The following is a 14,992-nucleotide window of genomic DNA, read 5'->3' on the forward strand; positions in this document are numbered from 1 at the left end:
ACATTTTGGGAGAGCTGAGCTAGGCTAACTGGTGCACCCAATTTAGCAAAACAGCAGCATTTAAAATTTATGCGCATAGTAGGCCACTCTTGGAGATGTGTTTCAAATGCTTTTATTATTGCTTGTTGTTAGTAGCTTCAATTTTATCATTTGGGTATTAGCTTCTCATTTTCTCTTGTAACTGTTAGGGGTCCATCTCTGAAGTTCCATTTATGGAAATCCTATTTATAACATGGATCTAATTGACACATTGGAAATTTGCAGGATCTTTTTGCAGATTTACGCTCAAACATGACCCGATATTCATCTATTGAAGAAGTTAATGCAGCTCTTGTAGAACTTGAGGAGCATGAGCGTGCAGTCCCAACTGACAAGGCCAACAGTGAGAAGCACTCGGACACAGAGAATCGGAAGGCACCAGGTCACACAGGCTCCAATACCATCTCAGAAAATGGGCAAAGCCCTACAAATGAAATTGAAGAAAATGGTAGAGGTCATGTAGATGCAGGAGACAGTGAGAGTGACTCAGGAAGTGACAGCATTGACCGAGAGGGTCATGATGACGAAGAAGAGCTTTATGAGGATAAATCAGAGGTTCAGGATGATGGATGTGATAGTGATGAGGATGATGATGATGGTGGTGCACCAGGTGCTTCTGATGAAGATGATGAAGTCCAAGTCAGACAGAAAGTGGTTGCAGTTGATCCACAGGAAGAAGCTGACTTTGATCGGGAACTTAGGTCTATAATGCAGGAGAGCTTGGAGTCACGCAAACTGGAGCTACGTGCCAGGCCAACCTTGAATATGATGATACCCATGAATGTGTTTGAGGGGTCTACTAGGGATCATCATGGAAGAAGTGTTGAGGGGGAGAGTGGGGATGAGACAATGGATGAAGAGGGTGGTGGAGGGAACAATAAGGATATACTTGTAAAAGTGCTTGTGAAACGAGGGAACAAGCAACAAACAAAGCAGATGTTCATTCCCAAGGGTTGCTCACTGGTGCAGAGTACGAAACAGAAGGAGGCGGCAGAGCTTGAAGAGAAACAGGACATCAAGAGGTTGATATTAGAGTATAATGACAGGGAAGAGGAGGAGCTTAATGGTGTGGGGTCCCAGGCGATGAATTGGATGCAGACAGGGGGAAGCAGGACTTCCAGCCGTGGTGGCACATCTGATGGAACTGGTGGAAGGTCAGCTGGAGTGCGGCAGCGGCAGCATTACCATTCAGGAGGTGGAGGCCTATATTATGGCAGAAGAAAGTGAACTAGTTGAGGTTTACCAATTTGGTAAGGGCAAATTTGATATTTGCCATTTGGAAGAAACCCCCCACCCTAGTAGATTTTTGTGTTCTTCACCCTACATGATGATGGTAGTATTTTTCCTTTTTCTTTGGGTTAGGGGAGGGGGAGGGCTTTTGTACTAGCAGAGGAAGTTCTTTGACAGCTTCAGTGAGTGAAATTTGAATTGGGGGGGGGGGGGGGTGTTTGTGTGTATGATTCTTCTAAACCACACCGACTCTAAGGAGACTTTTTGTATTATCTTTCGTGTATATACATGTATATGCAAGTTTGTCAAGGATGTTACTATTCAGTCATCATTCAAGTTGTAAAAGTTTTTGGTACGCGCCCAATGTAGTGCCATTTCACCTGTACCCCATGTATCGGCCAATGCATGCATTGTATATTTGTATACAATACGATATTGAATCCCTATTTAATGCTCATCGTTGTCTTCAGTTATTTCCTATTTAACTCTTACGGTTAATCCATATTACTCTTCTTTTTTGGGTAAAAGACTTAAAATATACCCTCAGTTTTCATAAATAGACACGAATATACCGAGTTTTTCAAATAGACTTAACAATACCTTATGCTCATAAAAGACCTATTTTATTTTTACCCTTCATCATTCTTTAAATTTTTTAAACTAACCTAAACATCATTCATCATGTCCAAAACATCACCATTTGAATACTAGTTAATTCACACGGTGAACAGATTAATTTGTCCAAAATATCATCTCCTTCAGCAATGAAAACAGCTGATCACCTCTCTCTCTTTCCACTTCTCCTTCCTCTTCGCCCATCTGTCTTCTCTTCTGTTTGTTCCTTCAACCTACAATTTGCCATCATCACCCAACTTCATTTCTGCTATTACCCTCAACCACCTGTCCCTTATCTTAAACTGCCTCTCCCTCTCTACTATGCTATTCATCCACCGGCCCCCAATTTTATTTCAAATCCATCCAATGTTTTTTCTTCTTTCTGCTTCACCATATCAACCGCTGGCCCCACTTGATCCAGCTGCATATGATTGTTCTTCTACAACACCGAAGTTGATCCACGCAAGCTTAATAGAAAGCTCTAGTCTCTACATCTTGAACCAATTGCCCACATCTACGTGACAAAGATTTAAGATGTATACCTTCTTTCCTCTGTGCTATGTATTGTGAAGACTAGTAGTTGCCAAAATAGAGTATATTGTTTAAAAGTCTTTTATTTTCAAAGGGTAAAATTGGATTTTTAAAAGAGGAGAAAAAATAGAGTATATTGGTTGAGTCAATTTATGAAAATTTAGGATATGTTTAAATCTTTTACCTTCTCTTTTTGTGAAGGGGTATTAAGTAGACTTGGGTTGGTGGGTTGGGTTTGAGTTGGGTCAACACTTTGGGTTGATTTTGGGTTGGGTTGACAAATACTAGACCCTAACCCTAAATGTTTGGGTTAGGGTTGACCCATGAGTCAATTCAGGCCATCCCAAAAAAAATGACATTTTAAAAAATAAAGAAAAATACATAAAAAAATGCTAAAATTAAAAGAGTTAACCTTAAAATTCCAAAAATAAAATAAAAAGCTTGAAAATTTATCAAATAAAAGAGTAAACAATAAAGACTAAAGACTAATTTGTAAAGATCAAAGAGTGGAAACTTCTAACAAAGTAACAATGCAAAAATAGTCACAATTAGTTAGACCTGACAATCAGGTCAGCGGGCCGGGTTGGCCCAACTTCTTTCTTATTCTAAATGTTCTTATTTCATGTACTCATGGATTGAGGTCAATTCAGTTTTAATATTATTATAAATGGCATAACAATCATGCTTTTGAAAAGGGGAAAATCTAGGATACCAAGAAGACGTGATACCAAAAGAGCTTTGACCAATCAAAGCACTCCTATGAATTTTGATGAAGATCACATGATTCATCACCTCTTTTTTGATACCGGGTGATTGGCTGTAAGCTTTTCCGGTATCATGTCTGTTTGGTATCATGGTTGAACCTTTTGAAAAATTTTGCCTTTAAAACTTAAAATTGTTGATATACATACAATAATACATAAATATATACATACATATATACATGTATGTGACATGTATACATACAAATATTACATAATACATACAAATACGAAGCAGTCGGGGTTGGGTTGGCCAAGGCCTCAACCCTAAACCAATCTAATGTTAAGTTCATATTTTTCAACCCTGATCCTAACCCGAACTTCAATTCGACCCAACCCAATTTGGCTTTTTCGGGTTGGCTTGGGATTAACCCAACCCCAATTGTAGCCTTAGGTTTGTGGCATTTATAAAAATTTTCCTAATATACACCCAAATCTTTTTTACCATATCTACTTGTATATATATACTTTTTGTGATACCGATATTTTAAACCTTGTCTGTATTATGTAAAATTATGAATTCGTGATTTGAATGAATTCATCCCATTTTTCACCATAAAAGCAAAATTCAAAAAAATAAAAGAACGGAAGAGATTCATATCAAAATTATGAATTCGTGTTGTTTTTCTGCTACTTCTCGGACAAACGAAAGCCTTCTGCCTTGTCATCCAATGGCCATTGCTTCATCACCCCATTACTATATTATGTTCATCTTTTTCTCTTCTTTCGGGATCAGCCCAAATATCTTTTAAGAATCTTAATCCATACTATTATAGGCTTCTTTGTGTCCTTTGCCTTCTTAACCTACATTTAGAAAGCCCTTTTCTCTTTTTGAACTTCTAAAGAGAATAAATGACAGTCCCCATTTCTTTCTACTTTACTATTGTTTCAATATAAAATGAACAGAAACATTTTATTATGATAAAACGTTTGGTTTATATATGACGAGGACTTCGTTTCCTAACAAATTAGAAGGGCAGAAAAACAACACTTTCAAGACACAAGAATAATAGCTGAAGTATTTCAATCTTCTTTTTTGGTTACTGATGAGGGCGGATTTGGTCCTTCAGTGAAATTGTGACACCTGGCACCTCATGCAAATCAAGTGCAGCTTCTTGACAACTGGGCAGCTCGGAAAGCTCGGGCAGCTCGGCAGAGCTTGCCACTTACAGACAGCTCGGAATGGCCCGCCACAGGCAGCTCAGCATAGCTCAGGGAGCTCGGTATAGCTAGGGGCAGCTCGGCATAGGCAGCTCGCCACAACACAGGCAGCCTGACGTATTATGAAGAGCTCGTCACTTAGGGGCAGCTCGACACTTACAGGTAGCTTGACACTTAGGGGCAGCTCGGTATATCGCAGGAAGATCTCCTGCCTGACAACCATACCTGACAGATCCGGAGACCTGCACCCACGTCTCTCGCTAGGCGGCGTCGTGCCTGTCAGTTCTGAGAGTTGTCCCTTGACTGGCAGGGTCGTACTCTGCAATAGCCGCCTGCACCTGCCACCTCAGCTCTGGCAGTAACGGTTGCGGCAGAGAGATAGAGGCGGTTACGCCTTACTTGACAGAGGCTGTTACGCCTGATTTGACAGGACACCACTATATTAGGACTCTGACCCCAAAGACAAGGGGGAGAGAATGAAAAAATGGAGGTAATCCCTACTCTCTAGCTCTCTCATTCCTTTAATATCATCTTCAAGCTCTCGACAATCAGAGTGCTAACTTAGGCATCGGAGAGTCCCTGCCAGGTAAATACCCACGAGCTCCCTGGTTCAGTTCTCACAGGTTCCTCAGCTCTCGCCACCTATAAAGAGGAGGAAAAGATATATTTCTCACAGGTTCCTCAGCTCTCGCCGCCTACAAAGAGGAGGAAAATATGGAGTTCTCGCAGGTCCCTCAGCTCCTGCCGCCTACAAAGGAAAGGAGATCACCTCATGCTGAGGGCAGTTGGGTTGCGCTACACCAGGGAGCTCCACCATCCTCTGAGTTACAAGCCGCCTAGGAGCAGGTCAAATGACGAGTCCACCAAGGTAGTTCACCACCAGGGAGCTCGTCACCAAGTAGTTCTCCACCAGGGAGCTCGTCACCAAGTAGCTCTCCACCAGGGAGCTCGTCACCAGGTAGCTCTCCACCAGGGAGCTCGTCACCAGGTAGCTTACCACCAAGGAGTTCACCACCAAGTAGCTCATCACCAGGTAGTTCGCCACCAGCGAGCTCCATCATTCTCTGAGTCACAGGCCACCTAGGAGCAGGTCAAATGACGAGGTACTTAGCCAAAAAATCGGTACATCACAAAAAAATTGGTACGTGACAAGAAACGGTTACATCAGTTACAGAGTAATTGTGTTCAATAGTGTTAAATGGTCTTTTGGTGAAACGTCTAAACGCACTTGTCAACTTTTAACATTTGTCTTAGTTTCCTAGAGATGATCTCCACTGTATATACATCCATCACTAAATTAAGAAGTCATTTGGGGAATTGTCTTTTAAACATTTGTATGAGAATAATGGTCGAATTTATCTATTCGACTTTGATTAATGATATTTATAGAGTTACAAAGATAAGCAAGTCCTTGCTTAGGATGGGTTAGATGAAACCTAACTAGGATAGAGCTTATCTCACTAGGATAAGTTTATCCTTTACAAAGGTAATCTACAGAGATGAGGATTATCTATAAGGGAGAAGTACAGTAGAAGAGCAACATGATTGGGGAGAAGAAGGAGTTCCACTTGCAGACACCATACGTGCATGCACATATGTGCATTATCGTTTACACCCCCCTATCAAGTACAATTGGTAGAGCCACAGTGAGCTTGTAATGAAGGATCTCAAATTGTGGAAGACCAAGAGATTTAGTGAGAATATCTGTGATTTGATCCACCGAGGGTATGTATCGTACATCAAGGAGCTTAGCCGCAACTTTCTCCCGAATGAAGTGAATATCCAACTCGATGTGTTTGGAGTGAGAATGAAGTGCAATGTTGTTAGCAAGAAATTTAGCTCCCATGTTGTCACACCATATCAAAGGAGTTGTAGAGAGGGAGACACCTAATTTTTGGAGGAGCATGTGAAGCCATAAAACCTCTGCAGCTGTAGAGGCTAAGCTGCAATATTCTGATTCAGTGCTGGATCGTGCCATTGTAGGTTGCTTTTTAGAACTCCAAGAAATTAAATTAGGACCAAGAAATACACAATATCCACTCTGAGAACATCGATCCATAAGACATCTTCCTCAATTAGCATCAAAGTAAGCAACAAGAGAGAATGTACGACATGGTTGAAGAAGTAAGCCATAAGTGATTATACCTTTTAGATAGCGAAGAATCCTTTTGCAGCTGCCTAGTGGACCGTAGTAGGAGATTGCATGAACTGACATACCTTATTTACAGCAAAGGCAATTTCTGGATGAGTAATAGTAACGTACTGAAGAGCACCAACAATGCTACGAAAGAAAGTGGGATCAGTAAGCAGTTCACCTTCTGACTTTGTGAGACGAGCAGAGGTAGACATAGGAGTGGAGAGAGGTTTGGCATCATGAAGTTGTGCTCGATGCAGGAGATCATCAATATATTTGTGCTAAGAGAGATGAAGACCATGTGATGATCTATGAAGCTCAACACCAAGAAATGTAGAGCCCAAATCACAAAGAGAAAACTGAGATGCAAGATTTTGAATGAGAGTGTTAGTGGCAGATGAAGATGAGCCTGTAATGATAATATTATTCACATAAATAAGAATTAAAATGATGTCAGAGCCAGAACAAAGATAAAAAGGGAGGCATCAGCCTGGGATTCAAGAAAATCGAGAGAGAGAAGAAATTCACGCAGCCTGGTAAACCATGCACAAGGTGTATGTTTTCAATCCATAGAGAGATCGATGGAGACAGCAGACATGTGTTGGAAATCTGGGATCAACAAAACCAACAGGTTGCTTCGTATAGATTTCTTCTTGAATGTTACCATGTAAAAATGCATTGTTGACGTCCAGTTGACAAACATCCCAATTAATGGAAACAACAAGAGAGAGCACTATGCGAATGATAGCTAGTTTGACTACAGGACTGAATGTTTCATCATAATCAAGGTCGGCTTCTTGTGAGAAGCCTTTGGCAACAAGGCATGCTTTGAAATGTTCAACCGAACCATCAGGCTTGCGCTTGATTTTAAAAGCCCATTTGCTCCCAATAATATTTTTATCAGATGGGGCTGGGACAAGGGTCCAAGTGTTATTCTGAAGCAAGGCCTTATACTCATCAATCATGGCAAGAACCTACTGATGATCCTTATGAGCTTGAGAATAACAAGTCGGCTCAGATTCAACAAGGGGACTAGCAAGTAAGGCATACCTCGGATTTGGCTTGAATATACCATGACGAGCTCGAGTGGTCATCAGATGTAAGGAAGAAGGTGGTAAAGTAGAATCGGTGGATTCAGTAGTGGAAGATGATGGTGTAGCATCCTGAGGGGACACGATGGAGAAGATGAGACTTCACCTAGAGAACCAACATCTAAAGCAGCAACAAGAGGAGGAGCCCCAATTGGAGGAGGCGGGGTCAATGATGGTGGCAATGCAGTAGCCGCATGATAAAGAAAAGAAAAATGTTCCTCATTGAAAATAACATTGCAAGAAATAAAGACACGTCCTGTAGGCTAATGCAGACAAACATAACCTTTGTGAGAATTAGAATACCCAAGAAATACACATGAGAGGGAGCGAGGTTGTAACTTGTGCTTGTTATATGGCCGAACATGAGGAAAACATTCACACCCAAAGGCACGGAGTTTGAGGTAATCCGGAGGATGCCCAAATAATTTCTCAAACGAAGAGCATGACCCAAGAACCAAAGTAGGAAGTTGATTAATGAGATAAGCAGCAATGGAGAAGGACTCGAACCAATATTTAGGAGGGACTCCAACATGAGTCATGAGAGCAAGACCAATCTCAACAATATGGCGATGTTTGCGTTCAACTCGCCCATTCTGTGCCTATGTGTATGGACATGATATACGACGAGAGATACCCACATGATTAAAATAATTTCCAAAAGTCTTGAATTCAGAGCCACCATCACTTTGAAAATATTTAATTTTAGCATCAAATAATAATTCAACAGTAGCTTTGAATTTCAAGAACACATTAAAAACCTCATATTTGCAGGTGAGAGGAAAAATCCAATTGTACCAACTGAAATCATCAACAAAAAGAATATAGTAATGATAACAAGAAGTAGAAGGCACTAGAGAGGGTCCCCATAAATCAAAATGAATTAATTCCAAAGGAGTGATACTAATAGTATGATTTCTGGCAAAGGGAAGGACATGACTTGTGGCCTTTGAACAAGCTGAACAAAATTTAAATGCAATACTAGAAGTAAGAGGTAAATGTCGAGAAGAGATAATAGCCCGAGTCACTTTGAGAGCAGGGTGACCCAGTCGATGGTGTCAGATCGCAGGTCTGACATGAATACCTACAAACGCAAAGGGGGACGAAGCTGGTGTCGTGATAGGGAGACAAAGCTGATACAAACCATCCTTAATCGGCCCTTGAAGAATTATCATCCCGGTGCGTCGATCCTTCACAAAAAAAAAATTATCATGATGAAATTCAAAGTAGACATTATTATCAGCAGCAAACTTGAATTGTCGCCAATAGAGAGTTGATTAAATCCATCATAGTCAAAATGGATTTGTAGTTTATTAAGATCTGAAGTGAGATGATGCATCGCTTCAGAATCAGGAAACCAGATATCTATATTCTACTTATTGCCGCCAGAAGCAACCGTAAACGCCAGGGGTTGGGGTTATTTAGGGTTCTTCAAACTGTCAATATGTGCAAGTAATTTTTGACAGTACCTAGCAGAATGATTCCGTCCTCCACAAATCTGGTAGGGATTATTGTTATATTTTGAGGGCTTGGTGAAGCCATTACCCGATTGAGGTAGATCAACTGTATTATATTTCTTAGAATCTTTCCCCTTGGAGGCAAGATTCGTAGAGAATTGCTTATGGCTCTGATACCATATGAGAATAATGGTCGAATTGATCTGTTCAACTTTGATTAATGATATTTATAGAGTTACAAAGATAAGCAAGTCCTATCTTGATTATGATGGGTTAGATGAAACCTAACTAGGATAGAGCTTATCTCACTATGATAAGTTTATCCTTTACAAAGGTAATCTACAGAGATGAGGATTATCTACAAGGGAGAAGTACAGTAGAAGAGTTAATTACAATGTGAGTTGGAGAGGGAGTCTACAACATGATAGGGGAGAAGAAGGAGTTCCACTCGCAGACGCCAGCCATGCACATATAAGCTTTATCATTTACAAGTTGTCATTGTCTCATTGATCATAAAAATCTTGCATAACATCCTCATTTAATATCATATAAGATAATAAGCTTGGATGCATTGTGGGAAGCATAGACCATTAAAATCTTAGGGCCCATTTGGTTTGTAATCAGAATCGGTATAGGAACTGAAATCACAATTAATCCTCAGAATCGGAATAGAATGGTCTATTTTCATAATCTGTTTAGCTCACATAGGAATTGTAATGTGCATTTAAATCAGTTGGAGTGGGATTTCATTCACAAGGGAGGGGTAGGGAATGACCATTTCCTCAAATGGGGGAATGCCATTCCACCCGAAATGAGAATGTGATTCCGATTTCACCCAAACAAATAGTTGAAATTGGAATGACTCATTCTGATTTCATACCCTTATTACCCCACGAACCAAACGGGCTGTTAGCTAAGCCCAATGAAACTATTAGTGTAAATGCAATTGAAGCATGGGCCACATTGTAGTACCACAAATTAGTTCTTCCTACAGGTAGGGTTATGACTGGGGGAGATTCTCAGTTAATTGTCAACTGTTTGAAGAGAAGAATTGATTATCTTGGCATATCAAAGACTTGATCAAGGATTGCCATTTGATCCTTTCCAGCATTGGGCTTAGAGTTTTTTATGGTCAGCCATTTGATCCTTTTTTACCAGGAATGAAGTATCAATACTTTTAAAACACAAAAATTGTGAGAGCCTCATTCAATTGGTTTTTTTTCAATAATTTATCAATTGATATATGACATATCTATTAACATTTGAAACAAATGAAATTGATAAATTAATTAATAGATGTGTATTATATGATCATGGTTCAAAGTATTAATTTATATGCTTGATACGCAAAATTGACATATCAAGAATTTCAATATATCAAAACTCTTATTTTATTTTCTTAAATTTTTTGGGGTTTGATAATTTGCCTATCAACATATCACATCATTTATTAAGGTATAAAATAAATAGAATCATATAGCTCTTAGTATTTAGAGTGTTGCTGTCCCTGGATCGATATATATGTATGATGTATCATACCATTTGGAACTTTTTATTGAATTCTTAGAACAAAACCTTAAACTTGGTTGGAATCCTGCCTTCATCTTATAACCACTAAGATTTCCTGCCAAGAAGAAAAAAAAGTAATAATACACAATTAAATTGGTCAGGTTTAATCTTGTACAAGCATGGCTTTAATGGGATGTGGATTTTGGCAAATCTCTAATATATATATCGTATTATATAAAAATAAGTATGATAGGTAAGAAATATTTTTATTAATTAAGGGAATGAAATGCAATTTTAAAAATCAACCTAGAGATGAAATTATTTTCTTGTTTAGGTGGCGGGTCAATAGTCCAACCTTTCAAATCAAATGGAAGAACCCATTATGTCATATAATTAAATAATAAAAATTAAAATGATAGAAACACAAATGTTATAAAATGCAAAAAAAATCTATAAAATAATTGAGTACATATCTAATATTATATATTTATCATACTAAACAGAAATAAGGTAACAAATTAGATTTTTTTTCTTAATGATGAAAATAGAATTAAAATTTATAACTAAATTGAAAACAAAACAGTATTTTCCATGAGTTCACATCTGCACCCCACAATGCCCCATAGCACATCCCACTCGTGTATTGGGAACATTTCCCAATGATGTCTCATCATCTACCTTACTATCATCGGGAGATGTTCCTAATACATGAGTGGGATGTATTGTGGGGCGGAGATGTGAACTTGTTTTCCATCCACATGCCAGAGGTCATTCATTCAACAATTTAGGTAAAATGGGTCAACCAATGATGTCACAATTAAATAATAACAGATCCCAAAATGTTACAAGAAACATATAAAATATATAAAAAAATATTTGACATATTTAATATTATTCATTTATCATTTTATACAAAGATAAATATGACAAACCAAAGTTTTAAAAAACAACTAAAAATGAAACTACTTTGTCCTCTAGTTTATGGCTCAGTAGTTCAGTCATCTGGTTTGAGCAGACCAAAATGGTTAAATTTAATTTATAATGCATTTTGCTTCCCAACCATTAGATTATAATATAGGTTAAAAGGGGACACATACATACATACCTACATATTCATTTCTAGAACTCATAGCTTCTTCCTTGTTACAACTGTTAGACGGAATCAAAGAAAATTTAGGAAAATCAAAATGAGTAAACCAAAAAACCCTAACTAATTTTGGCTTTGGGAATCGTTATTCGGGTAAACAATTCAACGACTCATCCATATGGGTCAATGGTTTTCTTCAAAATAATGTTTCAAAGCCAAAAATGGAATTGGTGAGTGCCTGAGTGGTGACATGATCGGTTTTCAGGTCGAATGATTTGATTGTTTATATGGATCAACAACAGTTTTAAAACCTTGTTTTCTTGGAAAGTAGTGACTCATAGCACCACATCGATGTTTTTAGTTTTGAAATCACATTTTTTTGGTTGGCTTTTTATTTCAACCATTGAAAAAGAAAAAGATGACCATGCTTAGGTTGTGTTTGGAAATGATGCAAATGGAGTGTAAATTTCGGTTCAGGGTAAATTTGCACTCTGGTTCACTTTTGCCTGTGTTTGGCAACATTATATTTATGCATTGAAAAGTAATAGAAAATATATTTTCCAATGCATATTTACAATGATAATAAGATGTAAAAGTACATCAATAAAAAAAGAAGTAACTTTGCATTCAAGTGGACTTTTGAAAAAAAAAATGCATATGCTTTATTCAAATTCGTGTTTGCATCCATTACAGCTAAAAGTCTGTTTGGTAAGAAGGTAAATTTGTCAGTACAAAACTAACCCAAATTTACAATTTATATGGACTGTTTTACACATTACATATTTGCATTCGCACTTATTTGCATCATTTCCAAATGCAACCTTAGGGAAATTGAGAAGACATTGTGTTTGGGACTGATGCCATTTTCCTAGAAAACATGACCCATTTCCGCCACATTGGTGTTTCAAGTTTAGATATCACATTTCTTTAGTTGTCATTTTTTTAGGGTTTTGGTTGTCATTTTTTCAAATGCTGAATAAATGACCACATTTAGGAAATTGAAAAGACATGATATGAAAAAAAAAACGCTTAAAATGGTGTATCCTCAATTTTCATACAATTGCTAGCAATGATTACTTGACATAACAATGAAAATGCTTAAATAGAAGCAATGGAACAACTACAAAAAGGGTATTGTACAACATGATTGGTTTTGTTTTGGAAAACAAATGGGCCCATTTTACAAGTGTTCCATTTCACCTGATTTTTCTGAAAAACACAAAAAAAATCGGGATGTAGGTTGATGGTGCGTTTAAAGTGATTTGACTTATTATTATAATATATTTATAATGATAATAAGAAGTCAGTTTTTTTAAATTTCAATATTCCACGTCACCTTAACGATTCAAGATCATCAAGGAGATTCAAGAAACTTCAATTTTACATTTCAAAAAATTTTTCATTTTCTCCAATCCCCAAGTTAATCATTTCAATTTTTTTTTTGAGAAATAGTTTTTTTTACTGATTTCGTTTTTTTTTTTTTGACGTGGCACTGAATCCATGTCATCAGAATCGAAACTTTAGTAAAACACATTGGTCCCAAACACCCTCATAATCAAAATGTTTATGATTCCAATTGAATGGTCAAAAAATTTTCAGATATCATATATTTTCCCTATCATAGGTTTGAACCCTAGTTTCTGTTTTTAAAAAGAAAACCAACTGAATAACACCCATCAACATTGTCGTTTTCTCACCATTACACCAAGAAAGAAACGGCATCCGTAAGTCCCACTCCCTCATTCTTCTCATGTGTATACAGTACACATCGTACAAACTACGAAATCCTTAGGTTGTGTTTGTTTCCAATGCAAATGCAAATGCAAATATGTACCATGCATTTTTGGACTCATCCCGATTCATGAGTGCAAAGTCGGTTCATAAGTTAGTATGGTTTTTGCACTCTTCTCATTTGTTTGGAATTTATATAAATCAGGGCACAAATTTGCTATCGTTTGTTTGAAATCAGTGCAAACTATGAGAGCAAACATAAATGCTCTAACTACCTAGTGTGCTTTTTCCAATAATAACCACCAGTCCGGGTGCAAGAAATTTGGATCGTCCATTGTTACAACCATAGTGATGGCAAATGTGCATGTGAGCTCGACCTAATATTGTTTGAGGTCAATCGGTCAAGCTTGCCAAAATGGTTATAGTCCCGAGTCTACAATTCAGCTAGTGGTAGCTAATCCATACTAGTCTTTATATACGAGAGGCTTCTTCTGGCGGAAATTGGCTTAAATTAGTGTGAAGGAATCCTTACAATTTTCATGCAGGAGAGAGACATTTTCTTAATTCTATTGCAATCCTACACAAGAGCTTGCTTAGACAGTTAGAAGTTCCACACCATCATTGATTTTCTTTGAATCCAGGCTCGTACATAGACTTGTTTTCCGATCCATTATCCAATTCTGCATCGACTACATTCGTGGGCAGATTAAGATGATGGGTTGGATCTCCCTTAGATTAAGATGATGTAGACTATATGGGCATACCCATATTTTGTTGAATATCAGTCCATATATCTGCTCATCTAATAACAAATATGAGAATGATAATTATATCACTCTATATCTGCTCATCTATTGGATCTCCTTCCCATTCATATTCAATCCATTCATATTTCATTCAAACATGAGACATTCTAACACACCCTAAACAATCCATCCACATTTCCTACTCAATCCATTCATACTTCATTGAAGGTACCGTCAACCTCCAAACAATGATACCTGATAGCAGTTTGCATTCACAATTACTAATCAATCCATTCACAAATCATTGAATGTCATGTCAGCCTTCAAACAATGAGGCCTGATAAATATAAGTGACCTGCTAATGGCTGATAAATATACAATGATGAGATCAGTTTATCTGATCTAATAATGAACACAGAGGATAGCTACATGAAAGCGGATTATGAAATGTGGTTCCTGCTATAAGTGATCCATAATAGATGATAAAATCATATCTGATAATGATAATGATAAGTGACCCAACATGTGATTCCTGCTCAATATAAGTGACCTGCTAATGATAATATGATAAAAAGGAATACATGAAAATAAACCCATGACCATAACAGAAGACAACAAACACACACACCTAGTGTTTAGTTCAGTTGCATTTGAACCATCCCTCTCTCTCTCTTTCCCTCACACCTCTCTCTCTCTCTCTCTCTCTCTCTCCCTCCCTTATATATATATATATATATAACCTTCCAAATGATTTGGCTAATTAAACAACCCCATGCCACAATCCCAGTGAAGAATGCAATGATGCCTTCTATCAGATATGGCCTAATTGTTGATGTGGATGGCTTTGCAACCAACTTCTTAGAGGAATATGTTGTATCTAGTTGTACTTCACAACACTTACAG

The 14,992-nt window shown here is 37.7% G+C and overlaps 1 protein-coding gene across 4 annotated transcripts in view; it reads left to right on the top strand.

The window, feature by feature from the left end:
* LOC148868281 (regulator of nonsense transcripts UPF2) overlaps positions 1-1,738 on the top strand; it is a 47,424-nt gene extending 45,686 nt beyond the window's left edge. For all 4 annotated transcript variants that reach the window (XM_088973194.1, XM_088973195.1, XM_088973196.1 and 1 more), the window contains one exon: positions 265-1,738. In XM_088973194.1, the coding sequence (XP_088829320.1) occupies positions 265-1,266 (1,002 nt within the window). In that variant the 3' untranslated portion in view covers positions 1,267-1,738. The remainder of the gene's footprint in view (positions 1-264) is intronic.
* The last annotated feature ends 13,254 nt before the right edge of the window (positions 1,739-14,992 follow it).

The sequence above is a fragment of the Nelumbo lutea genome, chromosome 2 (assembly GCF_056320005.1).
Source record: "Nelumbo lutea isolate HS-2025 chromosome 2, American lotus-T2T, whole genome shotgun sequence".
In the NCBI taxonomy this organism is placed as follows: domain Eukaryota; kingdom Viridiplantae; phylum Streptophyta; class Magnoliopsida; order Proteales; family Nelumbonaceae; genus Nelumbo; species Nelumbo lutea.